General features: G+C 44.5%; 1 protein-coding gene across 3 annotated transcripts in view; it reads left to right on the top strand.

Annotated features, from left to right (window-relative positions):
- Positions 1–15,166, top strand: part of LOC139411178 (calmodulin regulated spectrin-associated protein 1b) — a 37,955-nt gene continuing 22,789 nt past the window's right edge. For 2 of the 3 annotated variants that reach the window (XM_071157095.1, XM_071157094.1), the window contains exons 1-3: positions 61–462; positions 926–1,086; positions 10,888–11,150. In XM_071157095.1, coding sequence (XP_071013196.1) covers positions 927–1,086; positions 10,888–11,150 — 423 coding nt within the window. In that variant the 5' untranslated portion in view covers positions 61–462; position 926. Of the gene's footprint in view, positions 463–925; positions 1,087–10,887; positions 11,151–15,166 lie in introns of all 3 variants that reach the window. The other variant, XM_071157096.1, reaches the window with a different exon arrangement.

A 15,166-nucleotide genomic window follows, 5' to 3' on the forward strand; every position in this document is an offset into this window, starting at 1 on the left:
GCGTGATAGTTTCAGCATCCACGCAGGCGTAGTGATTACTGGTTACCTAGCTATGTATGTATTGCTAACCGACTGACTATTAGATTGGTATGGGAAAGCGCAGACACGGAGGTACACAAGGTGCTTATTGCGAATAAGTCAAATTCTTCGGCCTAAAATGAGACATTAAATAGAAGGGATAAACGGTAAAACGCCGAATGATTAAATACTGTGTTCCGTAACCGCCATACATTTCTATTTGGCATTGGTAGTAAGTAAGCGCTCCTCGGGTTGCGGTGGCCGCAAATTTCTCAGGCCGCAAATTTGTTTTTTTGTTGCTGGGGAGGAGACCGTTCGTTCACCTCGCTGCTGTTATGTGCTGCTTGGGCTTTGCTCGAGCAATTGCATAAGAACGTCCTTATGTTGAATCCATTATCCTGTCGGATCTAAAGGGTGGATTGAGGACACATTGCGGCTTTAAAGGTATATTGAAAATATTGTTTGATTTAGCTAGCGAATGTCCGCTTGATTCACTCAGTATCTACGCTAGGTTACAGCAACTATCAGGCAGGCTGTTGTTTTTAACCTCATAGGTAGCTAACGTTTGCGTCTGTGTTGGCCAATGTGCTTTCTAACTTAGCTAGCAAAGCTATTTTGTAAAACATGTAACTTACGACACAGATTGAACATAACAGCCCACCCAGTTGTCAGTTTGCTAGTTAGCCACCTGTCCAAGGATGGGCGTCCAATGAAGCTACGCTAGGTAGCTAGCGTTAGAGGGTTAACGTTAGTTAGCAGGCTACAGTAACCAGTTAGCTAGCTAAGAACATTTATTCATTGACTAGCTAGTTAACGTAATGCACTCATGAAATTACTTGTAGTATGTTTAATGTAAAAAGGGCTTTATAAATACATTTGATTATAAGTACATTTGACTGTTTTACAGGATGGATGTGGAATTGTGTGCTGGCGGGCACAACACCCGAAGAAAGATGGATTCAGCTGGCGAAGGGACAGTGGAGGTTGTACCTTTGGAATTGTACGACTCTGCCAGAGCAAAAATAGACGCCAACCTACGGTGGCTGTTCGCCAAAGCCTATGGCATTGGTAAGTTATTACACGCACACAACATAGGCATTGGAAAGTTCCAAAATAGTCTCCTGTCACACAGGATGTGTGTATACTGAAGAAAAATATAAACACAAAAGATTTTACTGAGTTACAGTTCATATAAGGAAATCAGGCAATTGAAATAAATGAATTAGGCCCTAATCTATGGATTTCACATGACTGGGAATACAGATATGCATATCTTGGTCCCAGATACCTGGAAATAAAGTAGGGGCGTGGATCAGAATCTGGTGTGACCATTAGTTGCCTCATGCAGTGCCACACATCTCTGTCGCATAGATTTGATAAGGCTGTCAATTGTGGAATGTTAAACTCCTCTTCAATGGTTGTGCTTAGATATTGGCGGGAACTGGAACATGCTGTCACACGTAGATTCAGAGCATCCCAAACATGCTCAACAAGTGACTTGTATGGTGAGTATGCAGGCCATGGAAGATCTGGGCCCTATGGGACTCCCGATCACGGCAGGTCGTGATACAGCCCGGGATCGAACCAGGGTCTGTAGTGACGCCCCTAGCATTGCGACGCAGTGCCTTAGACCACTGCGCCACTCACGAGCCCCAAGAATGACACATGGGACCTAGAATTGTACATGTTGTTTTATATTTTTGTTCAGTATAATTTTCTTTTACTGTTCTCACTAAGGCACTTCTGGGTGTTTACCCTATATGAACCGAAATGTTATCGAGACGTGAGGTTTTTAATTACCAGAAAAACAACACTGCCCTAGCCAGTCTCCATTGAACCTGGAATTGAAAGTGAGGATCAGCTGTCTTTATCCCTCATCTGCAAGGCTGGCAGAGTTGGTTCCAAATGTTGTTGGACAGGAAATGTGTCTGTGTTCGTCCACACTCCAGACTAACAGTTAGCAGTTAAGATAGTATTAATGAGCCACGCTTGGAACAGACCTAGATGGTGGGAACCATTCTAGATTTACTCTGTTATTCATCAAAATATGTGTGTGTGCTGAACTGGCTGCCCCCCCCCCCCCCCCCCCCCCCCCCCCCCAGTATTACTTGGCAAATGATCTGCCTCCCCACTGACTCACCAGATTTTGCCATTCTGTTTTTGTGCAGTGGCCTTTAGCAGCAGTGAGATGGGACTCACAGGAAGCTGATGTATAAATCCACAGAATCTACTGTCAGACTGTCATCAGGTCATGGAAAATGCAGAACAAGATATTAGCCTTTCTCACTCTCTTGTGAAGATAGCCAACGGTTGTTGGCTTGTTGTAATGATGCTATTTTTAGGTAAAGAACATTTTTGACAAAAAATTGGCTACCTGGATCTAGTGCTAACTCCAACCGAACCCTCTTTTGACCCCAAGGCCGACCCACTCATCCCTTCAGACACGACGTCTGGGCTCTGCCTGGCCAGAGAGGGGGGCACGGATGTTGGGGTGGCACTCCAGGCTTGCTTACTGTTAGCGAACACTGTAGCAAGTGTTGACCTTTAGTATTAGCCTTTTCCAGGTGCCCAAGTTCTCTGAGTTGTTGTGGGTAACCACTAGAGCAAGGGAACCACTAGAGCAAGGGAACCACTAGAGCAAGGGAACCACTAGAGCAAGGGAACCACTAGAGCAAGGGAACCACTAGAGCAAGGGAACCACTAGAGCAAGGGAACGGTAACCACTAGAGCAAGCAATAGTTCATGGGCGACAGGTAGCCCAGTGGTTAAGAGCGTTGGGCCAGTAACCGAAAGGTTGCTCGTTTGAATCCCAGAGCCGTCTAGTTGAAAAATCTGTCTGTGCTCTTGAGCAGGTCACTAAACCTTAATTGCTCCTGTAAGTCGCAATGGTTAAGAGCGTATGCTAAATGACACATGTTCATTTGTCGAACTTCATAGCAAAACAACCTAAATATTTTGACGCTTCTGGATTTCTAGTTGATTGCAAGATTCCTAATCTCGTTCCCTGACACTTCCGCACAAAAGCACAAAGTTTTGTGGATCAATGTGTCAGACATGGCCTTTGTTAGCCAAAACAGAGCCAGGATGCAAAGATAACTTTGTCTGTGCATTCATGTGATATGAGTGACACATAAATGACTATTTCTATGGGATAAAAAAAAAAACATTAGCTGACATGGTCTGGTTGACCTGGACATTTCTGACAAGTTATAAATCGCTCTCTAAGGTATGCAATCATTAACATGACAATAGGAACTGATGGTGCACTACCCAATTTTATAAATTGCACCTTGTGCATTCTACTACTACAACTTTCAATAGTAAGTATAAAGTTCCTTTAAAAAGAAAAACCTGCGAGCCCCACAGTTTGGAAACAACCGTCTTAGAGGACCAAAGAGTTTGGTCTGCTTTGTGTTTTAATTTCTGCCGTGGGAAAAATATTGTGATACTGGTATCGTCAGTCCTAAAATGCATTGGCTTATCGGCTTAATCTACCAACCAATCATCTCCCACAACACCTTCCCCTGCACGCTAGCATACTACAAGCACAAAGTTACACCTCAGTCATGTGAGTTGCCGAAATGACATACTTTACTCAGTAGTTCAGTTCCACTAAGGCCAACTGAACGAGTGATTATCCCAGACTTAGGCTATATCAAATAAAATAGTATTTGTCACATGCACTGCATACAACCTTACCGTGAAATGCTTACTTACAAGCCCTTAACCAACAATGCAGTTTTAAGAAGATTCAAGAAAATATTGACTAAATAAGCTAAAGTTAAAAAATAACAAGTAACACAATAAAATAACAATGAGGCTATAGACAGGGTTACTGGTACTGAGTCAATGTGCGGGGGGGTACAGGTTAGTTGAGGCTGTGCGTAATAGCTTGGGGAAGAGGTTACAAGATTTCAATGACTGTCACTGTTTTGTAGCTCATCAGTTACCCTCACCCCCAGTATTTACATTGTTTGTTTGGGAGCATAATTGCATAGATACAGGTAGGAAATCCTTTAAAATAGCAATCAGACCTAGCATTGTTATTGAAGGCCTGTGGCTGTTGTTACTTGCAGAAGACATGCTAAGATGTTGTGGAGGCGCTAGAGCTAGGTCTGTCTATCAATAGTAGAGAACCTGTCATGTGTGAGACGCGTGACCTAATTTCACCGAAAGAGCACTTACTCTGGCCATGAATCTTTAATTGCTGAACAGTCATGTCAATGGAGTGTGTCGTCTGTGCCTGTTGTCATTGGAAGAACAGAATGGCTCCGTCCATTGTTTTCATATTATGGCTTCTTTGGATTGCCGTTCATATTACTACTTCTGGCTTCAAGGGTCTATTTACCTTTGTATTAACTTACTGTTCAGGCCTCACTAATGCTGAGGCCTGTCACCTCCTTTAGTAACATTTAAGCACCTGCATCTTTGCAGTCTATTGTAGTATATGATAGCCTACATTGTTCTTATTTAGGCCTAGGTTCCATTTCATGATCCCACCCTTTAGATTTCTGCATTCATTACTGTGATTTCATGATGTCACTCAGACTCAAGCCTGCACAAAGAAAGCAAATGATCCTAGATTTAGTTTATAATGGTTATCTATATGGATGGTTTGCTGTTCTCCCATTTTAAGGATGTTTTCCTGCTTACTCTCCTAAAAGCTCCCTGTGTTCTAACAGCGAGCTGTGGTCCCAGAGAGCTCAGAAACAGTAATTGGCTTTTGTCCTGATGACGAACTCTGCCTGGCACTCATCCTCCTCTCCCCCTCCTCTTCTCTCACTCTGAGGAGTCTCCCCCACTGGCTGTCTGTCATCTGCTCTAAGGGCCCTGGCTAAAGCCATGCATGCAAATCAAATCAACATTTGTCACGTGCGCCGAATGCAACAGTTAAACCTTACAGTTAAATGCTTACTTAAAGGCCCTAACCAACAGTGCAATTTTTAAGTAAACAATAGGTATTAGGTAAACAATAGATAAGTAAAGAAATAAAAACAACAGTGAAAATAACAGTAGCGTGGCTATATACAGGCACCAGTTAGTCGGGCTAATTTAGGCAAAATGTAGGTATAGTTAAAGTGACTATGCATATATATGATACACTGCTGCTACTCTGTTTAACAGAAGGGTGAGGGGGGTGGTGGGACACTAGGCAAATTATATATTCAGGAGTCTTATAGCTTGGTGGTAAAAGCTGTAGGCAGAGGGACAATGGTGGTCTGCTTGAAACATGTTGGTGTTAGACTCAATCAGGGACATGTCAGTGAAGACACCTGACAGTTGGTAATCCTTCTGGCCCCGCGGCCTTGTGAATGTTGACCTGTTTAAGGTCTTACACACGTCGGCTACGGAGGGCGTGATCACAGTTGTCCGGAACAGCTGATGCTCTCATGCATGCCTCAGGGTTGTTTGCCTCGAAGCGAGCATAGAGGTGAATTAGCTTGTCTGGTAGGCTCGTGTCACTGGGCAGCTCACGTCTGTGCTTTCCTTTGTAATCTGTAATAGTTTGCAAGACCTGCCACATAAGACGAGCGTCTGAGTCGGTGTAGTACGATTCAATCTTAGCCCTGTATTGGCTCTTTGCCTGTTTGATGGTTCGTCGGAGGTCTTAGCAGGATTTCTCATAAGCTTCCGGGTTAGTCTCACACCTTGAAAGCGGCAGCGCTACCCTTTAGCTCAGTGCGAATGTTGCCTGTAATCCATGGTTTCTGGTTGGAGTATGTACATACAGTCACTGTGGGGATGACATCCTCGATGCACTTATTGATAAAGCTAGTGACTGATGTGTTGTACTCAATGCCATCGGCAGAATCCTGAAAACATATTCAAGTCTGTGCTAGCAAAACAGTCCTGTAGTTTAGCATCTGCTTCATCCGACCACTTTTTTTTTTTGTAGACTTGAGTCACTGGCACTTCCTGCTTACATTTTTGCTTCTAATCAGGAGGATAGAATTGTGGTCAGATTTACCAAATGGAGGGTGAGGGAGAGCTCTGTGTGTGGAGTTCAGGTGATCTAATTTTACCCCTGGTTGTGCATTTAACATGCTAATAGAATTGAGGTATAACTGTTTTAAGTTTCCCCGCATGAAATCCCTGGCCACTAGGAGCACAACCTCCTGTTTGCTTATTTCCTAATACAGCTGACTGAGTGTGGTCTTAGTGCCAGCATCTGTCTGTGGAGGTAAATAAACAGCCATGAAAATATAGATAAAACTCTCTTGGCAAATAGTGTGGTCTACAGCTTATCATGAGATACTCTACTTCAGGCGAGCAAAATCTAGAGACTTCCTTAGATTTCATGCACCAGCTGATGTTTACAAATATAAACAGACACCCGTCTTACCGGAGTGTGCTGTTCTATATAGCCGGTGCAGCGTATATCCCGCAAGCTGTTGTCGTCTTTCAGCCACGATTCGGTAAAACATAAGATGTTAGTTTTTGATGTCCCATTGGTAGGATATTCGTGACCGTACCTCCAATGATTGTACGTTGGCAAGTAATATTGACGGTAAAGGCACTTGCAGTTGGCAGATCCTTACGAGACACCCTGCTCTGTGTCCTCTGTACTTGTTTGGAGGTTTGTAGGCCTCCTTGCTCGCACATTTTCCAGTTCCGCCTACACATTTTCTTTAGGATTGAGGTCAGGGCTTTGTGATGGCTCCCGCCTCTGAGTTTGTATCCAGCCCAGTGCCGACACAGACAGAACATGGCTGGCACAGCTCCTCATACCAGCGGCCAGCCATCCAGTCAGAATGCCACCCGTTGGGGAAAGCTGGTGTTCTGCTCTGATGGTCTGATGGTGATTGGGGGATGCACTACAGCTGGTCCTGGCAATGGAGCGAAAGGGTGTTTACCATGCAGAGCCCTCTCCCTGTCCCAGTAGTTGGCTATCCCAGCCCACTGTGCAGAGGGGGTAGGAGAGGGGAAGCTGCTGCCACACAGTATCAGCATCTCCAGGGGGAAGTCAAACATGAAGACCCATCCGGGTCCCAGCCAGGCCAGACCCCTTTTGTTTTCACTCAATGCACTGTTATACAGTCCCAGGTGTATTATCCATACATCCCTACTTCTCATAGCGGGGCGGCAGGGTAGCCTAGTGGTTAGAGATTTGGACTAGTAACCGGAGCTGACAAGGTACAAATCTGTCGTTCTGCCCCTGAACAGGCAGTTAACCCACTGTTCCTAGGCCGTCATTGAAAATATGAATTTGTTCTTAACTGACTTGCCTAGTTAAATAAAGATAAAATAACAATATCGTTATGACTGGTTCAAGGAGAGCTCTGCTTGCCTCAACCTGTATGTCTTCCTGTTAGTGTGGTTGGGAGAATGCTGACGATCCGATCCCTTAGGATCGGATTTAGGCTCTGCCTCTATGCCGTCAGTCATGGCTGGGACTGGAGCTGGGAGGGTGTCATAACACGCAGATGTAGGAGTTTAGATATGGAGATGGAGTTCTGTTAGCTCAGCCTCACAGCCACAACTGAGCACGAGCTGTCTGAATAATGGAGTTCATCAGGGTTATTTTTGCCTTGAAGAACATCGCACCTTTCTGAGAGAGTGTGCATGGGCTTGCTTTTTCTGCTTTATGCCTACGCTTTACTGCTTTAAGCTCAAAGACATGGATTGTATGCACATGTTTCCTATTAGATGACCAGAGTATGACATCAACAGACATCAATTATCATGATTGGATTCCTATCCTTCAACACTGGAGTCATTTAGCCTAATATGGTGGGTTTTTAAGTCATTGCAAATGCAAAGTAGACTAGGATAACTCCTAGATCAGTGTTTGTTTTCCTCCTCTGTGGTGGAAACTAGAAAGGCTTTGTTGCAGACTAGAACAACCGGAGAACCCAGCTCTGCTCTCATTAGTGTTACTGTAGCCCATCTGTTTCTGAGTGGAACTCCTGAGTGGAAATATAGGTCCCAAGCCGTGACTATATTTACACCGAGTAAACTGAGCCCTCCTTGCAGAACAAATCCGCTACATGGCTAAAGGTATGTGGACGCCCGCTTGTCGAACATATCATTCCAAAATCATGGGCGTTAATATGGAGTTGGTCGGCCCTTTGTTGCTATAACAGCCTCCACTCTTTTGGGAAGGCTTTCAACTAGATTTTGGAACAACGCTACAGGGACTTGCTTCCATTCAGCCGCAAGCATTAGTGAGGTCGGCACTGATGTTGGGCGATTAGGCCTTGTCCGCAGTTGGCGTTCCAATTCATCTGAATGGGGTTGAGGTCAGGGCTCTATGCAGGCCAGTCAAGTTCTTCCACACCGATCTCGACAAACCATTTTTGTATGGACCTTGCTTTGTGCCCGGGGGCATTGTCATGAGGAAACGGGAAAGGGCCTCTCCCAAACTGTTGCCACAAAGTTGGAACCACCTAGAATGTCATTGTATATTGTAGCATTAAGATTTCCTTTAACTGGAGCTAAGGGGCCTAGCCCGGATCATTATTCCTCTTCCACCAAACTTTACAGGTGGCACTATGCATTCGGGCAGGTAGCGTTCTCCTGGCATCCCAAACCCAGATTCTTCCGTCAGACTGCCAGATTGGGAAGCGTGATTCATCACTCCAGAGAACGCGTTTCCACTGCTCCAGAGTCCAATTGCAGTGAGCTTTACACCACTGCAGCTGATGCTTTGCAATGCGCGTGGTGATCCTAGGCTTATATGCAACTGCTCGGCCATGTAAACCCATTTCATGAAGCCTCCGATGAACAGTTCCTGTGCTGACGTTGCTTCCAGAGGCAGCTTGGAACTCGGCACTGAGTGTTGCAATATTTTTTTTACGCGCTTCAGCACTCGGCTGTTCCGTTCTGTGAGCTTGTGTGGCTTTCCACTTTGTGGCTGATCTGTTGTTGCTCCTAGAAGTTTCCGCGTCACAATAACAGCACTTACAGTTTTACCGTTGCAGCTCTAGCAGGGCAGAAATTTGACGAACTGTCTTGTTGGAAAGGTGTCAGCCTATGACGGTGCCACTTTGAAAGTCACTGGAGCTCCTCAGTAAGGCCATTCTACTGCCAATGTTTGTCTATGGAGATTGCATGGCTGTGTGCTCGATTGTTATACACCTGTCAGCAATGGATGTGGCTGAAATAACCAAATCCACGAATTAAGGGGTGGCCACATACACCAAAGTACACTGCTCAAAAAAATAAAGGGAACACTTAAACAACACAATGTAACTCTAAGTCAATCACACTTCTGTGAAATCAAACTGTCCACTTAGGAAGCAACACTGATTGACAAAACATTTCACATGCTGTTGTGCAAATGGAATAGACAACAGGTGGAAATTATAGGCAATTAGCAAGACACCCCCAATAAAGGAGTGGTTCTGCAGGTGGTGACCACAGACCACTTCTCAGTTCCTATGCTTCCTGGCTGATGTTTTGGTCACTTTTGAATGCAGGCGGTGCTTTCACTCGAGTGGTAGCTTGAGACAGAGTCTACAACCCACACAAGTGGCTCAGGTAGTGCAGCTCATCCAAGATGGAGCATCAATGTGAGCTGTGGCAAGAAGGTTTGCTGTGTCGTCAGCGTAGTGTCCAGAGCATGGAGGCGCTACCAGGAGACATGCCAGTACATCAGGAGACGTGGAGGAGGCCGTAGGAGGGCAACAACCCAGCAGCAGGACCGCTACCGCCGCCTTTGTGCAAGGAAGAGCACTACCAGAGCCCTGCAAAATGACCTCCAGCAGGCCACAAATGTGCGTGTCTGCTCAAACGGTCAGAAACTGACTCCATGAGGGTGTTATGAGGGCCCGACGTCCACAGGTGGGGGTCTGGAGACGCCATGGAGAACGTTCTGCTGCCTGCAACATCCTCCAGCATGACCGGTTTGGCGGTGGGTGTGTGGTGGCATTTCTTTGGGGGGCCGCACAGCCCTCCATGTGCTCGCCAGAGGTAGCCTGACTGCCATTAGGTACCGAGATGAGATCCTCAGACCTCTTGTGAGACCATATGCTGGTGCGGTTGGCCCTGGGTTCCTCCTAATGCAAGACAATACTAGACCTCGTGGCTGGAGTGTGTCAGCAGTTTCTGCAAGAAAAAGGCATTGATGCTATGGACTGGCCACCCCGTTCCCCAGACCTGAATCCAATTGAGCACATCTGGGACATCATGTCTCGCTCCATCCACCAACGCCACGTTGCACCACAGACTGTCCAGGAGTTGGTGGATGCTTTAGTCCCGGCGTTGTAGGGAGGTCATGCAGGCACGTGGAGGCCACACACACTACTGAGCCTCATTTTGACTTGTTTTAAGGACATTACATCAAAGTTGGAACAGCCTGTAGTGTGGTTTTCCACTTTAATTTTGAGTGTGACTCCAAATCCAGACCTCCATGGTTTGATAAATTTGATTTCCATTGATCATTTTTGTGTGATTTTGTTGTCAGCACATTCAACTATGTAAAGAAAATGTATTTAATTTGAATATTTCATTCATTCAGATCTAGGATGTGTTATTTTAGTGTTCCCTTTATTTTTTTGAGCAGTGTATTTTTACACAGTGAGCAGTTGCAGTTGTCACGTTCTCTTTCATTGTTGAAAGGTTTGATATTCCCGCAGTTGCTTAACTACAGAGACAATTTGTGGAGTTTTCAAAGTAAAAAATGATTTCACATTTGGCTATCCATGAAACATTAGACTCTTGTGTATATAGCCCTATGCATCTTAGTCATCACAGCAGTGTTTCCCCTAGATTATTCCTGAAGTAGGCAAAGGGCTGCGCCCACCAAAATATTCCATTGAAACCAATAGCAACCAAATATTTTCATGCAGGTTGCCATACAAATAGATGGAAGAATTGGAACCCAACCAGTCTGTTACAACATAACTAACCATGCCTCTTCCCCTCCAGACCACATCCCAGAGGACCTGCGGGACCCATTCTACACAGACCAGTATGAGCAAGAGCACATCAAGCCCCCCGTCCTCCACCTACTGCTGTCCTGTGAGCTCTACTGCCGTGTGTGTGCCCTCATCCTAAAGACGGACCAGGCCGCCTCGCTGCAGTCACACCTGTCAGTTATCCAGGCCCTGAGCCGTAAAGGGATCTATGTCATGGAGAGTGATGACACGCCAGTCACAGAGGCCGACCTCGCCTGTGTGCCCATCAAAATGGTGAGTGGTAGAGAATGGGTAGTGTGTGTAGGAAGGGTGAAATAGACCTACTGTTCAGAAGGTAATGGCAGCATCTCAATAGTCTTAAAGGTCGACTTTGGGCATGAAGAACAGTCCAACTCTGCCTCCTTTTGGAATTTTCAAACAGAAAGGGGGTTTGCCTTTGGTGGTTCATCGACGTGTCATTCAAGTCATTAGCACCGCGACTGACGTAGTGCACAATAACTGTTCCAGCATGTGTTGATGTCGTTTCTCAGGATTTGTTTTTGGACGGGATCTGTTTTGATGCATCCATTTTTTAAAACAATATAATTACATTTCATGGTATAATGGTGCATTTGTCAGTTATACAGTTTAAAGCTGTTATTTTTGCATTTTTGGCCAATGTCGACCTTTAAGTGGTTCAAGTATTTCTCATTGTCTCCTCTCCTTAATCTGCACTGAAGAGAGAGAAAAGCAATATGGTGGATGCCTCACATGAGTACAGATTATGGACAAGAAGCGATTGAGATGCACCCAATGGCCTCTTCATCACAGACTAGGAGCTCCCTGTTTGGGGCGTTGGGACTGATTTGGTAGGCGATCCATGTTGTTTGTGGGAGTCTTTGCCAGAGGCTGTTCATGATTTGTGGGCGAGAGAAGTTGTTCAAATGAATTAGCCCCTGTGCAAAAACGGATATAAATCAAGTCAGAAAAGCACACACTGCCGTTCTGCTAGTGCAGTGTTGCATTTTTAACATGGCCAAGGATGAGCGAAGTCAACAACCTCCGACTTCTGTTTGGTAAATCTTTGTGTAGGTACACTGCCCTTTTTATATAGACGTCAAGCTGGCCAAGGCAATGTGAGGGAGAGGGAAAGGAGTTTGGAAATGTTACAGGGACCAGTATTGCCTGTATCAGGATCCCTTCCTGCTGTAGGCCTTCTCTTATCTCTTCTGATTTATCCAATGAAAGTAGCCATTGTTCTCTTCTCTCTATCAAACGATGGCATCTCTCTACAGCCCTAACCCTCTAACACTGGAATACCTCATCTACTAGATCTTGGCAAACAGCCTTTGACCTCTAGTCTTTTGTTGTTGACAGTAACTTTCTCATCATAACATTCCGGCTTAGAGTAATTTACATGTTCTTCATTTGTTTAACCTATTTAATTAGTTCCATACCATTTGGCTGCTTCCTTATCTTTAGCTACCTTGGTGATTCAAATTTGTCTCGGGTTCATGTCCATATAAAGTCATTTCCTATTCCTTGTACATTCACAACAAAGCTTTTGGCCCATTCTGATTCTTTAGGTGAACACTGATTCATGTGATCTTGTTTGATAATAATGTCCTCACAGCTGGATGGAGAAAGGCTAACAGGCCTCTCATGGTGAGAGGAGAGAGCAGTGTTGAGTTAGGCCTAATATGAGCTAAATGACCCAGTGGGGTTCCATCTGTCCTGCAATACCTTTTCCACTCTACTGTAGTGTACCCTTGTCCCTAACAGGACCATTTTCCATGTTGACTAGTCAATATGGAAAGTCTGGCGCAGCAGTTGCATAATGATTGATTGATTGAACATTTCAGTGCTCTATTCGGTCTCCATTAGCTCATGTAGCCTAGTTCTCATGAAGCACAAAGCTTCTCCTTTATGACTTTTAAAATCTGTGACTGGTATTTTTTTTTATTGGGCTTGTATTTCTCTGAGGTCTCGATTTAATTCCTGAGATGGCACAGGAAGGTGAATGTTTTGACACGAGTCACCCTGTAGATGTCTATCAGGTCAGGAAACACAGATTTTGACTACCGACCCATAGCAACATCTCCAACTAGCTTTGTGGAATGAACACCACTCCCTCCATGCATGTTATGTTTAATTGAATACATTACACCAGTATTTCATAAGAGATCCAATAATATGTTTCACTGAAAGCACTTAGAGTGCCAACACCGGTGTTTGGCAGCGTTTAAACATTCTATCCTGTCATTGTCACAGAGACAGACACACGTTGTAGCTGAGGCAGCTTCGTTCTGGTGCGTGACTAGTCAAGTGTGTGTCTCTAAGTCTAGGTTGATAATCCAACCAAGGTGCTATGTAAGCAACCAGACACACATGCTTAGGAAAGTCTGAAATCCTCCTGACCAGAGAGAACTGCTGGTCTTTGATAGACTAGGCAGGTCTATGTAAGGGTTGAGAACCCCCCTGGTTGCTGAGTTTGCAAGGATGTGTTTCCATGGCAACACCAGTGTTCTTCCGCGACTCATGTGCAGCCCCTGGGCTCTCGTGTGTGTGTGAGGAGGCTGAAGAAATTTAGCTTGGCCCCACAGACCCTCGCTTCTACAGATTTACCATTGAGAGTAGAGGTCGACCGATTAATTGGAATGGCCGATTTAATTAGGGCCGATTTCAAGTTTTCATAACAATCGGTAATCTGCATTTTTGGACACCGATCATGGCCGATTACATTGCACTCCACGAGGAGACTGCGTGGCAGGCTGACTACCTGTTATGCGAGTGTAGCAAGGAGCCAAGGTAAGGTTCTAGCTAGCATTAAACGTATCTTATAAAAAACAATCAATCTTAATTAACATAAACACTAGTTAAATATACATGGTTAATGATATTACATGTTTATCTAGCTTGTCCTGTGTTGCATATAATCGATGCAGTGGGTGTTAATTTATCATTGAATCACAGCCTACTTCACCAAACGGGTGATTTAACAAGCGCATTTGCGAAAAAAGCACTGTCGTTGCACCAATGTGTACCTAACCATAAACATCAACGCCTTCGTTAAAATCAATACACAAGTATATATTTTTAAACCTGCATGTTTAGTTTCTATTGTCTGCTAACATGAATTTCTTTTAACTAGGGAAATTGTGTCACTTCTCTTGCGTTCTGTGCAACAGAGTCAGGGTATATGCAGCAGTTTGGGCCACCTGGCTCGTTGCGAACTGTGTGAAAACCATTTATTCCTAACAAAGACAGCCAACTTTACCAAACGGGGGATGATTTAACAAAAGCACAATCGTTGCACAAATGTACCTAACCATAAACATCAATGCCTTTCTTAAATTCAATACATAGAAGTATATATATTTAAACCTGCATATTTAGTTAAAATAAATTTGTGTTAGCAGGCAATATTAAACTAGGGAAATGGTGTCACTTCTCTTGCGCACACAGAGTCAGGGAATTTGCAACAGTTTGGGCCGCCTGGCTCGTTGCAAACTAATTTGCCAGAATTTTACATAATTATGACATAACATTGAAGGTTGTGCAATGTAACAGGAATATTTAGACTTATGGATGCCATCTGTTAGATAAAATTCGGAACGGTTCCGTATTTCACTGAAAGAATAAACGTTTTGTTTTCGAAATGATCGTTTCCGGATTTGGCCATATTAATGACCTAAGGATCGTATTTCTGTGTTATGTTATAATTAAGTCTATGATTTGATAGAGCAGTCTGACTGACTGAGCGGTGGTAGGCAGCAGGCTCGTAAGCATTCATTCAAACAGCACTTTTGTGCGTTTGCCAGCAGCTCTTCCCTTGTGCATCAAGCATTGAGATGTTTATGACTTCAAGCCTATCAATTCCCGAGATTAGGCTGGTGTAAATTATGTGAAATGGCTAGATAGTTAGCGGCGTGCTCGCTAATAGCGTTTCAATTGGTGACGTCACTCGCTCTGAGACCTTGAAGTAGTTGTTCCCCTTGCTCTGCAAGGGCCGCGGCTTTTCTGGAGCGATGGGTAACGATGCTTCGAGGGTGGCTGTTGTCAATGTGTTCCTGGTTCGAGCCCAGGTAGGGGCGAGGAGAGGGACGGAAGCTATACTGTTACACTGGCAATACTAAAGTGCCTGTAAGAACATCCAATAGTCTAAGGTTAATGAAATACAAACGGTATAGAGAGAAATAGTACTATAATTCCTGTAATAACTACAACTTAAAACGTCTTGCCTGGGAATATTGATGACTCATGTTAAAAGGAACCACCATCTTTCATATGTTCTCATGTTCTGAGCAAGG

This window comes from Oncorhynchus clarkii, chromosome 6 (assembly GCF_045791955.1).
Source record: "Oncorhynchus clarkii lewisi isolate Uvic-CL-2024 chromosome 6, UVic_Ocla_1.0, whole genome shotgun sequence".
Lineage (NCBI taxonomy): Eukaryota > Metazoa > Chordata > Actinopteri > Salmoniformes > Salmonidae > Oncorhynchus > Oncorhynchus clarkii.